This window comes from Etheostoma cragini, chromosome 11, assembly GCF_013103735.1.
Source record: "Etheostoma cragini isolate CJK2018 chromosome 11, CSU_Ecrag_1.0, whole genome shotgun sequence".
NCBI lineage: Eukaryota > Metazoa > Chordata > Actinopteri > Perciformes > Percidae > Etheostoma > Etheostoma cragini.
Genome location: NC_048417.1, coordinates 24,037,382 through 24,052,117, shown reverse-complemented (window position 1 = coordinate 24,052,117; position 14,736 = coordinate 24,037,382). Strand labels below are relative to the sequence as shown.

Here is a 14,736-nt window from a genome sequence, read left to right as displayed (position 1 = left end):
GCTCAATAAAAAAGAAATCTGATTCATTAAATTATCCAATATCCATTCTTAAAATCCAGAAATTTAACTTTGCATTTATGTCTTTTTTAAGTCAACATGTACAGTACATCTGTGTTCTGTAAAATGTCTATTTTGTGAAAATCAAGTTACTGTATTACAACATGCAGAAAAGGTTGTTACAGTCTGCACTTTATGAGAAACATCCTTGTTTCACAGCTTTTCAACAGGGATATTTTGTATGATTTAGCCTTTAATGTGCACTTTACACAATTATATAGTCAAGGCTCATTTATGTAGAAAAATGTAAAACCCGATTTATGGAATCTATCTGAAGTAACTTAATTTTCAAGGATCAACTCTGAATCAATACTGGACTTTAAATAGAATCAGCAATACTGGTACCCTATTGGTACCCTAATACCCTATTTGCTTGAGGGCTTTTATTGTGAAGCAGGTGCAGGAAGTTTTGAGATGCACTGAGGCCAAACAATCAGTAAATGCACCTGCTTTCTGTCAACAGTTGTGTGGTTAGATAACGTTTCCTTCCAGCCCAAAAACATTGGTTGGAAAGTGGAACAATAGTGATGTGAACAAAACAAAATGGTGTTTAAAGATGCTTATCCTCTACAGTACATCTTACTCCGTGAATTAAACCGCATATATAATTGGCTTAAATTGTATTACAAGCAGTAACCAAGCACCTTAAAATAAGACAAAGAAACCACAAATGAGTAGTTCTGACTGGACCTCAAAAGGACTTGACAACTCTACAACTTACAGTTGCCTGTTGGCTCTAGGAGTCAAAAGGTACATTATGGTCACATTCCAAGACATGCTCATATCTAATAAAATAGAGGCCCACCTCTTTGGCGTGCAGACTGTCCACTGACAAACTTCCCAGGCTATCAGCATTCTTAAGATTCTCCTGCCAGTCACACAGGACAATTTATTGACTGACCATCTAACAACCTTGATGCAATGTTTCAACATGGAGAATTCAAGGTTTATAGTGCAAAATGACATTCACAACAAACAAAGTGTGTTGCACAGTAACAATATTTCATCAAATCCATTATACTGATGGAATTGTCTGGAATAATTTCCATCACCCTGAAAGACTTTAGACCAGGACTCAAAGATCAAATGTCTAAGGAAGAAGCTTTAGCTACAAATTATAAAGCCCATGTCTAGGCATGTGCCCAGACACTGATTGCTCAAGCAATGCCCAAATGCTGTGCTCCAATACAAGAGAAGCAGACCTTGTTTGCATGCGGTATTTTTTATCTTGTACAGTGTTTTGTCAGCGTCTGACAAAGACCATAAATAATCATCAATAATGCTGATGGTTAATTGATTAAGAAAAGCAGTTGTATAGTTATCAGATCAAAGACATTTTGCAATGCTTGATTGGATGTCAGTTAAAGTATAGATAATTAAACTACAGTATGTACAGTAAGGCCAGCCGCATGACTTCTTAATGCAGTGAAGATTAAAAGTTAAGTCAGTTATTACTGGGCTGCTGTGTGTAATGTAAACCCCCTCTAATTCCCCATTTTTTCATCATTCTCAGAACATTTACTGTTCTACAAACTATGGTCTCCTCAATAGTATGTTAAAACCAGTTATTTGACACAATCAAGGGGAGGTTATATAAAATGTTCAAAAGCTTTGAAGAGCTCTGAACCTTTGACTTATAAGAAAACCTATTTTGTGGCCTTCATAGATTGTATCCCATCTGGAGATAGAAAGTAAATCTAAAAACAGTTTTTCAAAATGTGTTTTTTATAAAGATTATGCCATTCCAACTCCCTCACTCCCTATTCCTTTTAATGGTCCATCAGAGCTTCATATTTACCATTCTACCTGCCTGCACTAGTCTATGACTTACCAAGACGCTATAAATGCTGGCAAATTTACAAGTACATATACACATCATATCAGCATTAGCCCAACATTTTTTTTCCTTCCATTCCCGTTGTTACTCCTGAATGCATAAGTAAATACCATCCTCTGCTCAAGACGTGGGCTTCGTGTGGAAAGAATGTGCATGGAGATCTCATTTGTGCATTCGCCAGGTTGTGCAAGGAGCAGATTGTTATATCAGTCGTTTGGCTAGTCCCGTCTCTTTGTCCTTTTGCTGGTTCTTTGAAGCCACTAGGCCTCACTCAAGTGTTGAGTTTAAGCTTTACATAGCACTTCAAGAACGTGTCAATGCAGATCACCACTTTGACAGTAAATCAGAGCTTGAAAAGGGGTACAACACTTCTTTTTTGTCACTAAGCTTCTTCTTTGTCTGGGAGGGAATCACAGGCCTAAACCCTTGACATTTGCAGCAGAAGGATACAAATTCCACAGTATAGACACCACTACAATAAATGAAAGCAAATGAAAGCAGGTGTTGTGTGCTCGCCCACTTATCTACCATGCACTGGACAATTACATATGTAAATGTATTTAAGTAGAAAGTCATTGAGTTGGTGGAATTGTGAAGTTGTCACCATATTTGAAAGAAGCTCACCGCTGAGAGCCACTACCCATTTCTTCAGTCCTAATGCTTGTAACCTGGCTACCAAGTACCAATCACATAATACAAGCCAGTTTCACATTACCCTGGAAATCCAGAGTTCTCACAAGAGCAGAATTTGAATTTGCGAGTTACTCTGGCATCAAGTAATGCTGATCATTATCTATACCCTTGTAGCCAGGCTGCACCAATAACATCGTTGTATCTGATAGAGGCGGGGCCAGAGGCTAGCTAAACAGATGACGACAGTTTAATCTGCCAGTTAGCTCTGCTGGTAGCTAAGCGTATGGGGCTCTGGATACATCACACCCCGTGTGTTGTTGTGATTGGTCGTAGTGTTATCCAATTGCGTGCAGTGAGATTTTTAAATGTGCGCTTGGTGCCGCCCCTCGAGATCGGCGACTTTCATACTCGATGCCAGACCCTTAATCTTTTGGATTTGTTTCTCCAGTTAGACATTTTCGTTGATGTCTTTGTGTAAATCAACATCAGTCATCTTTTTCAGCCCTGCATGTTTGTTTTCTTCTGGTTTTGCACAAGTTGACAGAAACCTCATCAACACACCCAATCGTTTGTTGTAAATTCCCAAACTTTGGAGAAGACACAAACTTTGTACTAGGGAGATATCAGGGTAAAGACGGTTTGATGTTCGATAAAAGTGATTCGAGCCATTGTGTTCATTATTACAGCTCCGCCAGGTAATGTGTAGATATGCACTATATGTGTGAAAGGGGCTCACACAGAGAGAATAGAGAAATAAGAACATAGACTTTGACCTTTCCTTGATTTTGGGGACCTAAATCCCCTCAGGTCCCCAAAAGGCAAAGTCTCATCCTCTACAGTAGGTGCGGTGTTGCCAGGGCACAAACCTTTAGCTTACGAGGCAGAACTCCTTCAAACACCCGTCACTGAAAAATGCTGGCCAGTTTATACTTCACCTTCGACTGACACTTTAATCCTCTGTAATGAATGGTGACAATGCCTGGAAGGGAATGACGTTATGCCTGGCTATATCAGAGGCCCGGGGGATACAGTAAATGAAGAAAAGTAAGTGGGACAAAGAGGGCTTTCATTGCAAGACAATATCAGCGCCCTCAATTAGTACAGGCCAGACTAGGGTCCCGGGTGCCAACGTTTATTGTTCCCTCCACAGGGCACTTTAGCACAAAAAGCCCACAGGTCATGCTCTTCCTCTGTTTCAGCTTAAGCTAAGCAATGGCATGTTATAATCCATGTGATGAGGCTTTGGTGAGCTGGTACACCAACTTGATCTAAAGCAAGTGAACTTAGTGAACCAGCTGAAAAATATGCTGACCCAGCAGCCGAGATGTATGACTATATTTTAAAAATGATAACTGACATAAGAGCAAGGACAGACTAGTCTTTATCATCCCTGTATAAATATGACATCTCTTGTCCAAAGTAAACATAGATATTGCTATGCCAACCCTTCAGACAAGGAAACAGGAAACATTTAGTTTCAGGCAGAATACAGCACATTCATGGCTCAGATAAGAGATCAAAATATAAACTAAGGTTAGAGAATTTATTCTCAAATACAACCTTTCCGTCTGATGTTATCTATGGACAGTGTGCCAAAACAAAAATATAGTTACTCTCACCCGAAGGCTTTCCACAAACAAGTGACCTTATCATGCTTTTAGAGTTTCACGGAAAGAGAGGAAGAAGGGAGGAAACAAGAGACTGAGAGAAAACAAGCACAAAACTTCCAAGGCCCAGGGCTAACGTGTGCCTTTTTAGGGGTCCGGCCACTTTAAGATGACAGTGGGCTGCCAGGTTCAGTTGGGTTATGCACTGTATTGCTATCCAAATTATTAGTCATTTCCTCTCACTCAGGTGCATTGTGTACTGTATGTGAGTTTTGACAGCCAGTATGTGCTGTCTTTACAATGCATTTAAGTGCAATTATTTACTGACTTTGTTGATATGTTGCCACAAATCCATTTCTTTTTGTGTGGGTTGCATAACTAAGACTTCAGATGATATACAGTGGTGTGAAAAAGTGTTTGCCCCCTTCCTCATTTCCTGTTCCTTTGCATGTTTGTCACACTTCCTAACCATCATGGCCCCCCGTGTCAAAACATACTATAACTGTGGTTGTCCACACCTGAGTTCAATTTCTCTAGCCACACCCAGGCCTGATTATTGCCACACCTGTTTACAATCAAGGCATCAATTAAATAGGAGCTGCTTGACACAGTAAGGTCCACCAGAAGATCCTTAAAAACTCCACATCATGCCAAGACCCAAAGAAATTCAGGAACAATTGAGAAAGAAAGTAATTGAGATCTATCAGTCTGGAAAGGGTTATAAAGCCATTTCCAAAGCTTTGGGAATCCAGCGAACCACAGTGAGAGCAATTATCCACAAATGGTAAAGACATGGAACAGTGGTGAACCTTCCCAGGAGTGGCCGGCCGCCCAAAATTACCCCAAGAGTGCAGCGACGACTCATCCAAGAGGTCACAAAAGACCCCACAACAACGTCCAAAGAACTGCAGGCCTCACTTGCCTCAGTTAAGGTCAGCGTTCATGCCTCCACCATCAGGAAAAGACTGGGCAAAAATGGCCTGCATGGCAGAGTTCCAAGGAGAAAACCACTGCTGAGCAAAAAGAACATCAAAGCTCGTCTCAATTTCTCCACAACACATCTTGATGATCCCCAAGACTTTTGGGACAACATTATGTGGACCGATGAGAAAAAAGTGGAACTCTTTGGAAGTCCAAGTATATCTGGCGTAGAAGGAACACTGCATTTCATAAAAAGAACATTATACCAACAGTAAAATATGGTGGTGGTAGTGTGATGGTCTGGGGCTGTTTTGCTGCTTCAGGACCTGGAAGACTTGCTGTGATAAAAGGAACTATGAATTCTGCTGTCTACCAAGAGATCCTGAAGGAGAATGTCCGACCATCTGTTTGTGTACTCAAGCTGAAACGAACTTGGGTTCTGCAGCAGGACAATGAGCCTAAACACACCAGCAAGTCCACCACCGAATAGCTGAAGAAAAAACAAATGAAGACTTTGGAGTGGCCTAGCCAAAGTCCTGACCTTAATCCTATTGAGATGTTGTGGTATGACCTTAAAAAGGCCGTCCATGCTCGAAAACCCTCTAATATAACTGAATTAGGACAATTCTCCAAAGATGAGTGGGCCAAAATTCCTCCAGGACGCTGTAGAAGCCTCATTGGACGTTATCGCAAACGCTTGGTTGCAGTTGTTGCTGCTAAGGGTGGCCCAACCAGTTATTAGGTTTAGGGGGCAATCACTTTTTCACACAGGGCCATGATGGTTTGGATTTTTTTTCACCTTTAATAATAAACACCTTCATTTACAAATTGCATTTTGTGTTTACTTGTGTTGTCCTTGACTATTGTTTAAATTGGTTTGATGTTCCGAAACACTTAAGTGTGACAAACATGCAAAGGAACAGGAAATGAGGAAGGGGGCAAACACTTTTTCACACCACTGTACGTTATGTATGGTTTAATATCTATCAAAAAATGCCTTTCAAACTGGCTGAAAATGGATTGAGAAGCTCTGTTTATAAAGCTCTGTTTATAAAACTTTCTGCACTAAGCATAAAGTTCAAGGTAATTTTGACTGCTTGGTGATAGTTCGCTGAGCTTATTCTCATGCCGAGTTGGGTTCCCAACAAGGGATACATATTTTTAACTTGTATCACAAAATGTCTCCACAACCTGTGTAATGCATGTGAGCAAAAGCAGCAGCTGAAACACCTGCTATGTAGACACGCCGGTAGTTTACAGAGAACAGACCCCGTCAAATGTGCCCAGGGATGAGTCCACAACAGCACAGTGCTGCCTGGATGGATACTGACACCTTTACTATTTTCAACTATGTGCCATTATCCGCTTGCATTCTTACCTTCTATTGTGTTTTAAACTTGGGCCGACACATTCAAGACAGGAAACTCAAGGTTAAAAGAACTTTACAGAGCCAAGACTAATACCACGGTCAAATAATAAGGTTATAAACTGGACTTGTGAAACCACAGGGTTCTGTTGAACATGGCACTAACGGAGTTTCACGGCATGTTTCAGTGAGTCAAGTGGCCACCGTGGGAGCAATATGACGGCCCACCTTTTCAGCCCATCTCCCAGACTGATGCAGCGCTACTGTCTCAGCAGAGGAATGGCCCCGCACATCTTTCACTGGACCTCCAAATATTTAACGTCCCCATGGTTGGCCTATGTTCCTGCTCTCTAAACCTCTCAATGGATGGCACTGTGCCACCTGGCCCATAACAACCACAGAGTGAATAGAGGATACCCTTTATTGTCTGCAAGCTCATGATTCACACAACAATTAGCAGCTTCCAAGTTACAAGCAACTGAAGCATTCACTTTGTAAAAAGCTCGGCTCAGCACATGATCCGACAGGAGCCCTAGTCTTCTGCAGTAGTGGAATGTGACTAAGTACAGTTACTTAAGTACTGTACTGTTTGACGGCTATAGTTATTACTAAGGGTGTCATGATTTCAATTTTAAATAAAAATCAATCAAAATTAAGTCACAATCTAGAATATCAAATTAAAAAATTGAATTGTTGATACTGCCACGTCCCTATGTTACGTCCGGTCGGCTTGTCAAGCAGAAAAAACTAGGAGCCAGTCAAAAGATAGCATGGTAACTCTCCAGCTGATCCAGAACGCTGCAGCACGTGTTCTGAAAAGAACTAACAAAAGAGATCATTTTTCTTTTTTATTATCTTATCTGCATTGGCTTCCTGTAAAATCCAGGATTGAATTTAAAATTCTCCTCCCGACCGGCAAATCTTGAAACGGATTCAACTTTAGAAGAAACGCAATCAAACGTCAAGCTGCGGTGTCCAACCACGTAACCGTCAACCAGAATTGTCAGTGTGTATTGAGGCAGTGTGACAGTCCCGTACAGGAAACAGGAAACATCACTGCCTCGATTGCTGCCACGAGAAAGTCTTAAAACACTATGAGGGAACTATGACCAATGTTCCTGCAAAAAACAAAACATCTTTATCTACAAATGTAACTCCACTACCTGAGATTACATCCAATAAGGAGTGCACCTGGAAAGTCCACCTCTCAGTGTTGGACAGGTACAGTAAAGGAAGGCCATGTCATCGAATTCCAAACCTCACCCAAAGTCCTACTTCTGGCAAGACCAGAGGTACAGGACTCAGCAAATCCCTCTTTTGTCACAGGAGCTCTGGGCTTGATGGTAATCTCTCTGTCCCATGGGATTCTCCTCAGTTCACACCCCCATGGTGTGAGATTTGTGAGAGGGTAAAAAAGAGAAGTGCCTTCAGACATGGCAGCTCTTGAGGGACGGGTGAATGAGTGGAATTCAAGGATGCCTTGAAAAGCGGCTTGCACATCATGAGAGTCAATCAGAATATAAGACGAGGTGGAGAGCAAAAAAGAGGGATATAACCACAAAGTGAGGGTCGAAACGCACAATGGCATTCCCGAGAGGGGCCTCATGAAATGCTGAATGGTCTTTTCACTCATTAACGCATTGGGTGGTAGCCAGTGCTTGTATTAACAGTGATCACATCTGACAGTAAAAATATGCTTATTTCATGTCTAAATCTGAAACATGACTTCAAAATAATGTCAGAGGATTCCATTATAACTGTAGGTGGCCTTGGTCACCTGGGATCAGCCCTCGTTCACGGAGAGAGTAAAAAGCTTATGGTATAGATTTCTCAGGACAGGAGAAGGTAAATGGTTGGGTGGGTGTGGGGCGGGGGGGGGGGGGGGGGGGGGGGGGGGGGGGGGGGGGGGTCTCTTGTTTCATGCCTCCCTGTGTTCAGCAGGCAGTCAGTGAGGACAAGTGAACACTCCCTAAAGCTAGAGACAGGGACAAAGTGCCAGGTAGACAGATCTGGTTTCCTTTGCTACAGCCAAATACGGCTATGAGGTGGAAAAATCTGCACCTGGTAGCCATGGAAACCAGTGTTCTCAGGTGGGCTACAGCCTACCTGTACTGACAAACTGACCACGGAGTAGAAGTAAGTCTGAAATGTTATGGCCTCAAATGACGCCAAAAGCCCTTCGCCAGGTCTATGACAACATTACGTTGTTTTATGCTCCAGTATGCTACTGCTGCTGGCTTCACCCATGATAGTTTTCCTTTTGGGGAATTTTTCTGAATGAACTAGCTTGGTGGCTTGCTTCAACATGCTGTACACTATTGGTGCTCCTGCAACAAAGTTCATGGAATCATAATCTCTTTTTACAGCTCTTATCTCCATTTCGTCTTATTATATAAAAGTAATAAAAATAGTATCCTTTATAAGTCCCACAAGGGGAAATTCCAATTTACACTGTGTTGTTATTACACACACATGCTTATGCACTAAGTGGAGAGATGTCGTAGTGTGAGGGGCTGCCCATAGAAAGGCATCCTGAGCAGTTGGGGGGTTGGTGCCTTGCTCAAGGGAAAAGGTGAACTGGCACCTCTCAAACTATCAGTCCACCACCATACTTAGGTCGGTATGGGGACTTGAACCGGCGACCCTCCGGTTCCCACCCCAACTCCCTACGGACTGAGCAACTGCCACCCACATAATAATGAGCCACACTTATTTTTGTTCAGATATCTAGAAATATTTTACCAAATCATGTACATTTTAGGACGCATGCAATATGTATAATTTTGGTTACAGAGATAGACAAGACTCTTTTTTTCTTCTTTTGCTGGTAATACTTAGGCTTTTACATCTTTCTCTATGTTCCAACAAATAAAAATGTTTAAAAATAAACCTGCATATACAGTAGAGTCCTGTTATTTGCAGAGCTTCACACCTTCCACTGACTGTTACCACCGATTACGACTGGGAAAGACAAGCAAATAAGTGAGGGTTTCACCACAAACAGGAAAGAGGTCCTGAGCGGTAAGAGAGCACTCAGTGTGCCATTAGTGCTAGAGATAGTTGGGTGTTCAGAGCAAGTGGCCTTACAAATCCTCTTCTCTTGGAACATAAGCAGTAATTATGGTGTCCCTCTGTATTTTGCCGCGGTCAACCCGGCATTTTGACATCAGGGACAGCAGAGCGCACCTGAAACACCGAGTGGTGGGAGCACATAAAAATACAAATAACAGCTGTCCACAACATTCAAAAGGATGCTCCGACCTAGAGAGCAAGATGATAGGGGATCACAAATACTAAGCAAAGCCCTGCCAGTGCATTTCTTTACACACAAACAATGTTGTCTACATAATCAAGTCACTCTCTTTACTAAGATAAGATAGACTTCATTAATCCCACACTGGAAAGTTGTATTTTTTAAATGATTTACACAATGCTCTTTTCCTGTAAAGTCCGGTCCAGAACAACAGCAAACATTCAGTTGGGTTTCTGAACTCAGCCGTTGCAAGGTTAAAACAATATGCAAACTGAATCCAACCAGCATTTTAAATGAAAGAACAAGCTTGCTTTACTGTATAATAAATAAATTAACTCTGAATGCTTTCCATTGATTTGAGCAGTTATCTGGCAGATAGTCGTCATAAGACTCTGGCCACACACCCCCTTCCTGCTTTGAATATTGAACTTATACGTTGTGCATAAGGTTACCACGTTATTTAAAATGTTAGAAAATACACAATTTATAAGTGGTAGAAGGAAATCATGTAAAAGGAGAATGAAAAACAAAACAACAATCATGTGGACTTGCTTCCGATGTGTACAACCACCTTAATTCAAACAGCGTGCCTGGAGACGTCGGCTTGATTCTCAAACTGGGCCGTGTGTTTTTCAATGTCCAACACAGATATACAAGTCTTCAGATTCACTACAGGATCCAGATGGGCTGGATTAGGTAATCAAAGCAAGATGTGACCACCATGGTTTTCTTATAAAAACACATCCACATTGAAGTAAACTACATCCTATCTTTCGTTTTCAGTCTCCTTAGTAAGTGCTTAGACACTTTTTTGTCCTGGTTTTGGACAGCTGTGCTGCATTAGAGCATGGTCCTGTTGCGCAGTACTAGTTTTAAGGGACGGACAGAAAAGATCCTATAAACATTGTGTGTGACAGTCTTCATGAAACAAAAAAAACACTTCATATGGGGTCACGAGTGTATTTACAGCAAGGCACTACAAGGATTTTAAAAGGCCTGTTCAGTCCATTACTCAAGCATCTGAAACCTGACTTGAGAGCTTGTACAGGTAGCTGCATCTTGGTGAATAACAGACAAAAGACCACAAGCCAAACTTGACCCTAAGAGAGATATACCTTTGTCCAAGCAAAGCTTTAATGACCTTTTAAATGCTGGTGGCTGACACAATACAACCATACAATGCTAGATGGGACTTCCGAGCCTTGATATGAGGCACCACCAAAGAAGTTAAACACGAATAAGTAGGTTTACAGACTAGAAAATCCAGGGATTAGACATCACAAGGTTCACTGAGTCAGCCGAATCTGTGCACAGTCGGTCCATTTATTTAATGTGGGAGTTACAATGATCCTAACAGAGGCACCAATCTGAAAGGTGTTCGCCACAGAAAACCTGACTTTGAACGGGTAGACTTCAACTCAGAGTGCTGTATATGTTGTGAGGTCTAGAGTTTACAAGACCAATTGTGTCTTTTATAGGAATTGAAAGAAAGTGTTGGTCTGTATCCTGCATTGAAAACTTGTGTTTCTGTGATTTTTAAAATAAGACAAAGTCCAAACTACATTACATATTTTACAAATCGCTGCACTGGTCAGTCAAATACATTTTATGATTTTTTACATGTTTTTATTTCAGCAATTTCTCCATAACTGTCCTTTCATTTGCATATATGACTACTTGTAGGCCTATACCTTATAAAGAGGATGTCAACAATAGAGGTGGGCAGTTTATTGGGTACTTTGTCCTGTCCTGTAAATGTGCTGTATTTATATAGCGCTTTTCCAGTCTTAACAACTGCTCATAGCGCTTTTACATCTACAGGAAACATTCACCATTCACACACATTCATACACTGTGGCCGGGGCTGCCGTACAAGGTGACACCTGCTCATCAGATAATCGTCATTCTCAGGACACACATCTGGAAGCAGATGTTTCTCTGCAAATGCTGCAACCGTACAGCATTACATGACGCGTCGACCCTGGGACCTTCGGCCACCATGCACTGCACTAAACAGGAGAAAACCCTAAACCAGCTGGGATCTTTAATGTGGCATCTAATTCAGCCATTAAATGGCACAGCAGGGGATCCCCCTACAGCCGCTCCCCCTCCCCCAGCCTGTCTCAGGCAAAACCCACGCTGGGTGCATGTCAAAGATCACATGACAATAGGGATTCCTGACCCAGCCAAGGACTGGGAATGAATCAGACCTAATTCAACCATGTCGCAGGCAGCCAAAGGCATGGGTCATGAGACAGAGTGGCAGGCCTTTTCATCCTGGACACACACAGACGGGACGGCATTACGGAGAAAATGTCACCTTGCTTGAATGTAACTTGAAATATGTTTTAGGCTTTTTTTTGGTACCTATTCTGATCTCCAATGATAAAGATGGAGAATGTTATTATAAAAAGAGAACAAAAAAGAAGGACCAACAGAAGGTAGTTGAATGGCAAAACCCAGCTCATCGTACTTGATGGATTAGTTAAAAAAGACAATACAATGAGTACAGTAACAGTGTGTCTGCTCCCAAAACTCCTAAAATACCACATCTAGCTAGTAGTGATCAAAGTCAATCAAATATTAATCAATGTCCTCTCAGTTTCCTTTCCTTATCATCTGACCGTGACTCAGTTCTCTAACTCCACGTTTACTAAATTAAATGAAGGACAGTAGTGAGATTCAAAGGATGAATTATTCCGAAGCAGTAGCTCATTTAGCTCTCTAACACCATTACCATTGTGTGTATAAGAAATGATCCTTTGTTGTTTCCCGACAGTTCAAATGTACAGACATTATAACTGCTGGGATGATACAAGTAAGAATTGTGTTTGTGCTAGCTCGTCAGGGAGGAAATAAACATCTACTGACATTTAGATGCAGCCACTATGAGCAACAGTTTCTGGTTAGTCTCAGGGCAAATAAAGAAGGACTGTAGGTTTCTGAGCACTGCAGACTTTGGAACCAGTAAACGCTCCTAAAGACATTTTGAACTTCTCCACTTGGACAAACCACTGGGTTTCATCACTAAATCCTAACAATGTGTCATTGCAGCGACCAAGCTAGTCAGTTTTTATTAGTGCAGTAGTGTAGTCCACGTGGTACGCAGGAACACGCAGTATACAAACTAACAAAGATCCAGGATTTACACATCCACATAAAAATGGCATGTAACAACATAATTTCCATTATATTTTGATATATCATGAATTGTCATCTGTGTTTTTATTCTTTACAGAGACTGAAAAAATATATACTCCAGTAAAATTTGTGTATATTTACATATATTTATACTGTATGGGTATATTATATGTATAAATACCCACACATACACACTACCGGTCAAAAGTTAGGGGTCAATTACAAATTTCCATACCACTCCATGCAGACATACAGAATACCCGCTAATCTGAGTGTGTGTGTGTGGGGGGGGAGGGGGGGGGGATCTTTATCTACATTGTCCATTATCAGCAATTTTTTTAAACTAGTGTTCCAAAGGTACATTCGGTTTACTGATCTGATTTCACTTTGAAAAACTGAAAACATTGGAGAACCCTTTTGCAATTATGTAAGCACATAATGTAATCTGGAAACTGCTGCTCTGGTTAAAACAACACTAACTTATCTCAGATGGTATTCTTTCTATAAGGGAGTGAAAGGGTAATTCCTAAGTGACACTTTTGACCGGTAGTGTATAGTGTATCGTTCTGGTGAGAACTGAGGCACACATACAGCACAGTAGCTTGCAGTTGTAACCATCTGAACTCACTTTTTGATAAAGGTTACAGATAACCTCCGGCAGCTTCCCATAAAGTGTATGTCTCGGTGCAAGCAAGTCATTCAACTTTTATTGTGAAGGAACCTTTAAGTGTATTAGGAGATGGATTTACCACAGGCTATTAACAATGTCGCTAGACAAGATTGTGAATGTGGCAAAGGTTTCTCAACAAAGTAAAAACTAAGAGAGGTTTCAGCGTGCCATCTGATCCATTCCACCCGTGTGTTCAGTGTTAGCTCCTACCTGGCCACTGCGACGCAGCGAGGCTGACGAGAACCAGGACGCAGCCGAGGAAGCGCTCCAGCCATGAGGAGCACCTGCAGAGGAAGCAAGCAATCACGGTCACAGCTGCAGCGCTTTACACCTTCAGCTACTCAAAAAGTTGAAACACAAACGCCAAAAAAAGTACCTCATGTTCATGTTCTTCTTCGACTGGTATGGAGGAGGAAAGCTGCATGGGGTGTTCAGGGGTAACTGGGTGTTAAGGGTTCCCTGCTTCTCGGGTCCAGCACCGCTGCTGCTGCTGCTGCTTCACGCGGCTCCAACAGCTGATGGGGACTCTGCAGGAGACAGAGGAGACGTGTGGACAGGCCTGCACGCGTCCACATCAGGGACTTCCGCCAGGTCCTAAAAGGGAACACATTCCACCGGTTGTCAAGTTGCAGTCTCTGGTGTCATCAGGGACCGGTATCATCCAAAAACATTCTATTAGAATTATTAATCAAATAATAATATTAAGGCAGAAGAAGAACAAGAAGATATTTTTTATTAGACTATTGGCCCACTGCACATCCTATTTACAGGCCAGGAAAATAAGTCCTGGACTTTATTGTGTTTTTTCCTGCGGAAGGAATTCTTAATGCAATTAATAAATCAAATCAAAAGCTTTTAAACACACTGCACTCAAGCCATTCAACCTGCTTTTTCTTTTTGCTTATGTTAAACAGCTTTTCTGTATATATTTGTTTCTGTAGGCCCATTTATTGTTAATTTCATAGAATAGAATAGAATACACTTTATGGTCACTGTTTGTCTTGGCCATGGTGCTTAGGGTTGCTGGTTTAAGTCCCCTTACCGCCCAAAGTATGGTGGTGGACTGGTAGCTGGGGAGGTGCCAGTTCACCTCCTGGGCACTGCCAAGGTGCTCATGAGCAAGGCCCAACCACCCAACTTCTCAGGGAGAGTACCAATTGTAAATTCCCCTTGTGGGATTAATAAAGTTTACATTATCATTACGATTATTACAAAGACAGAGAAACCATTCTAAAATTGACGTGAAATCCA

General features: G+C 41.6%; 1 protein-coding gene across 1 annotated transcript in view; it reads right to left on the bottom strand.

Moving 5' to 3' along the window:
- The window catches only part of col18a1a (collagen type XVIII alpha 1 chain a), a 94,732-nt gene extending 80,701 nt beyond the window's left edge, over positions 1–14,031 (bottom strand). The window contains exons 1-2 of the mRNA XM_034884856.1: positions 13,862–14,031; positions 13,696–13,769 (exon numbers count right to left, since the gene is read on the bottom strand). Of these exons, the coding sequence (XP_034740747.1) occupies positions 13,696–13,769; positions 13,862–13,872 (85 nt within the window). The 5' untranslated portion in view covers positions 13,873–14,031. The remainder of the gene's footprint in view (positions 1–13,695; positions 13,770–13,861) is intronic.
- Between the last annotated feature and the right edge of the window lie 705 nt (positions 14,032–14,736).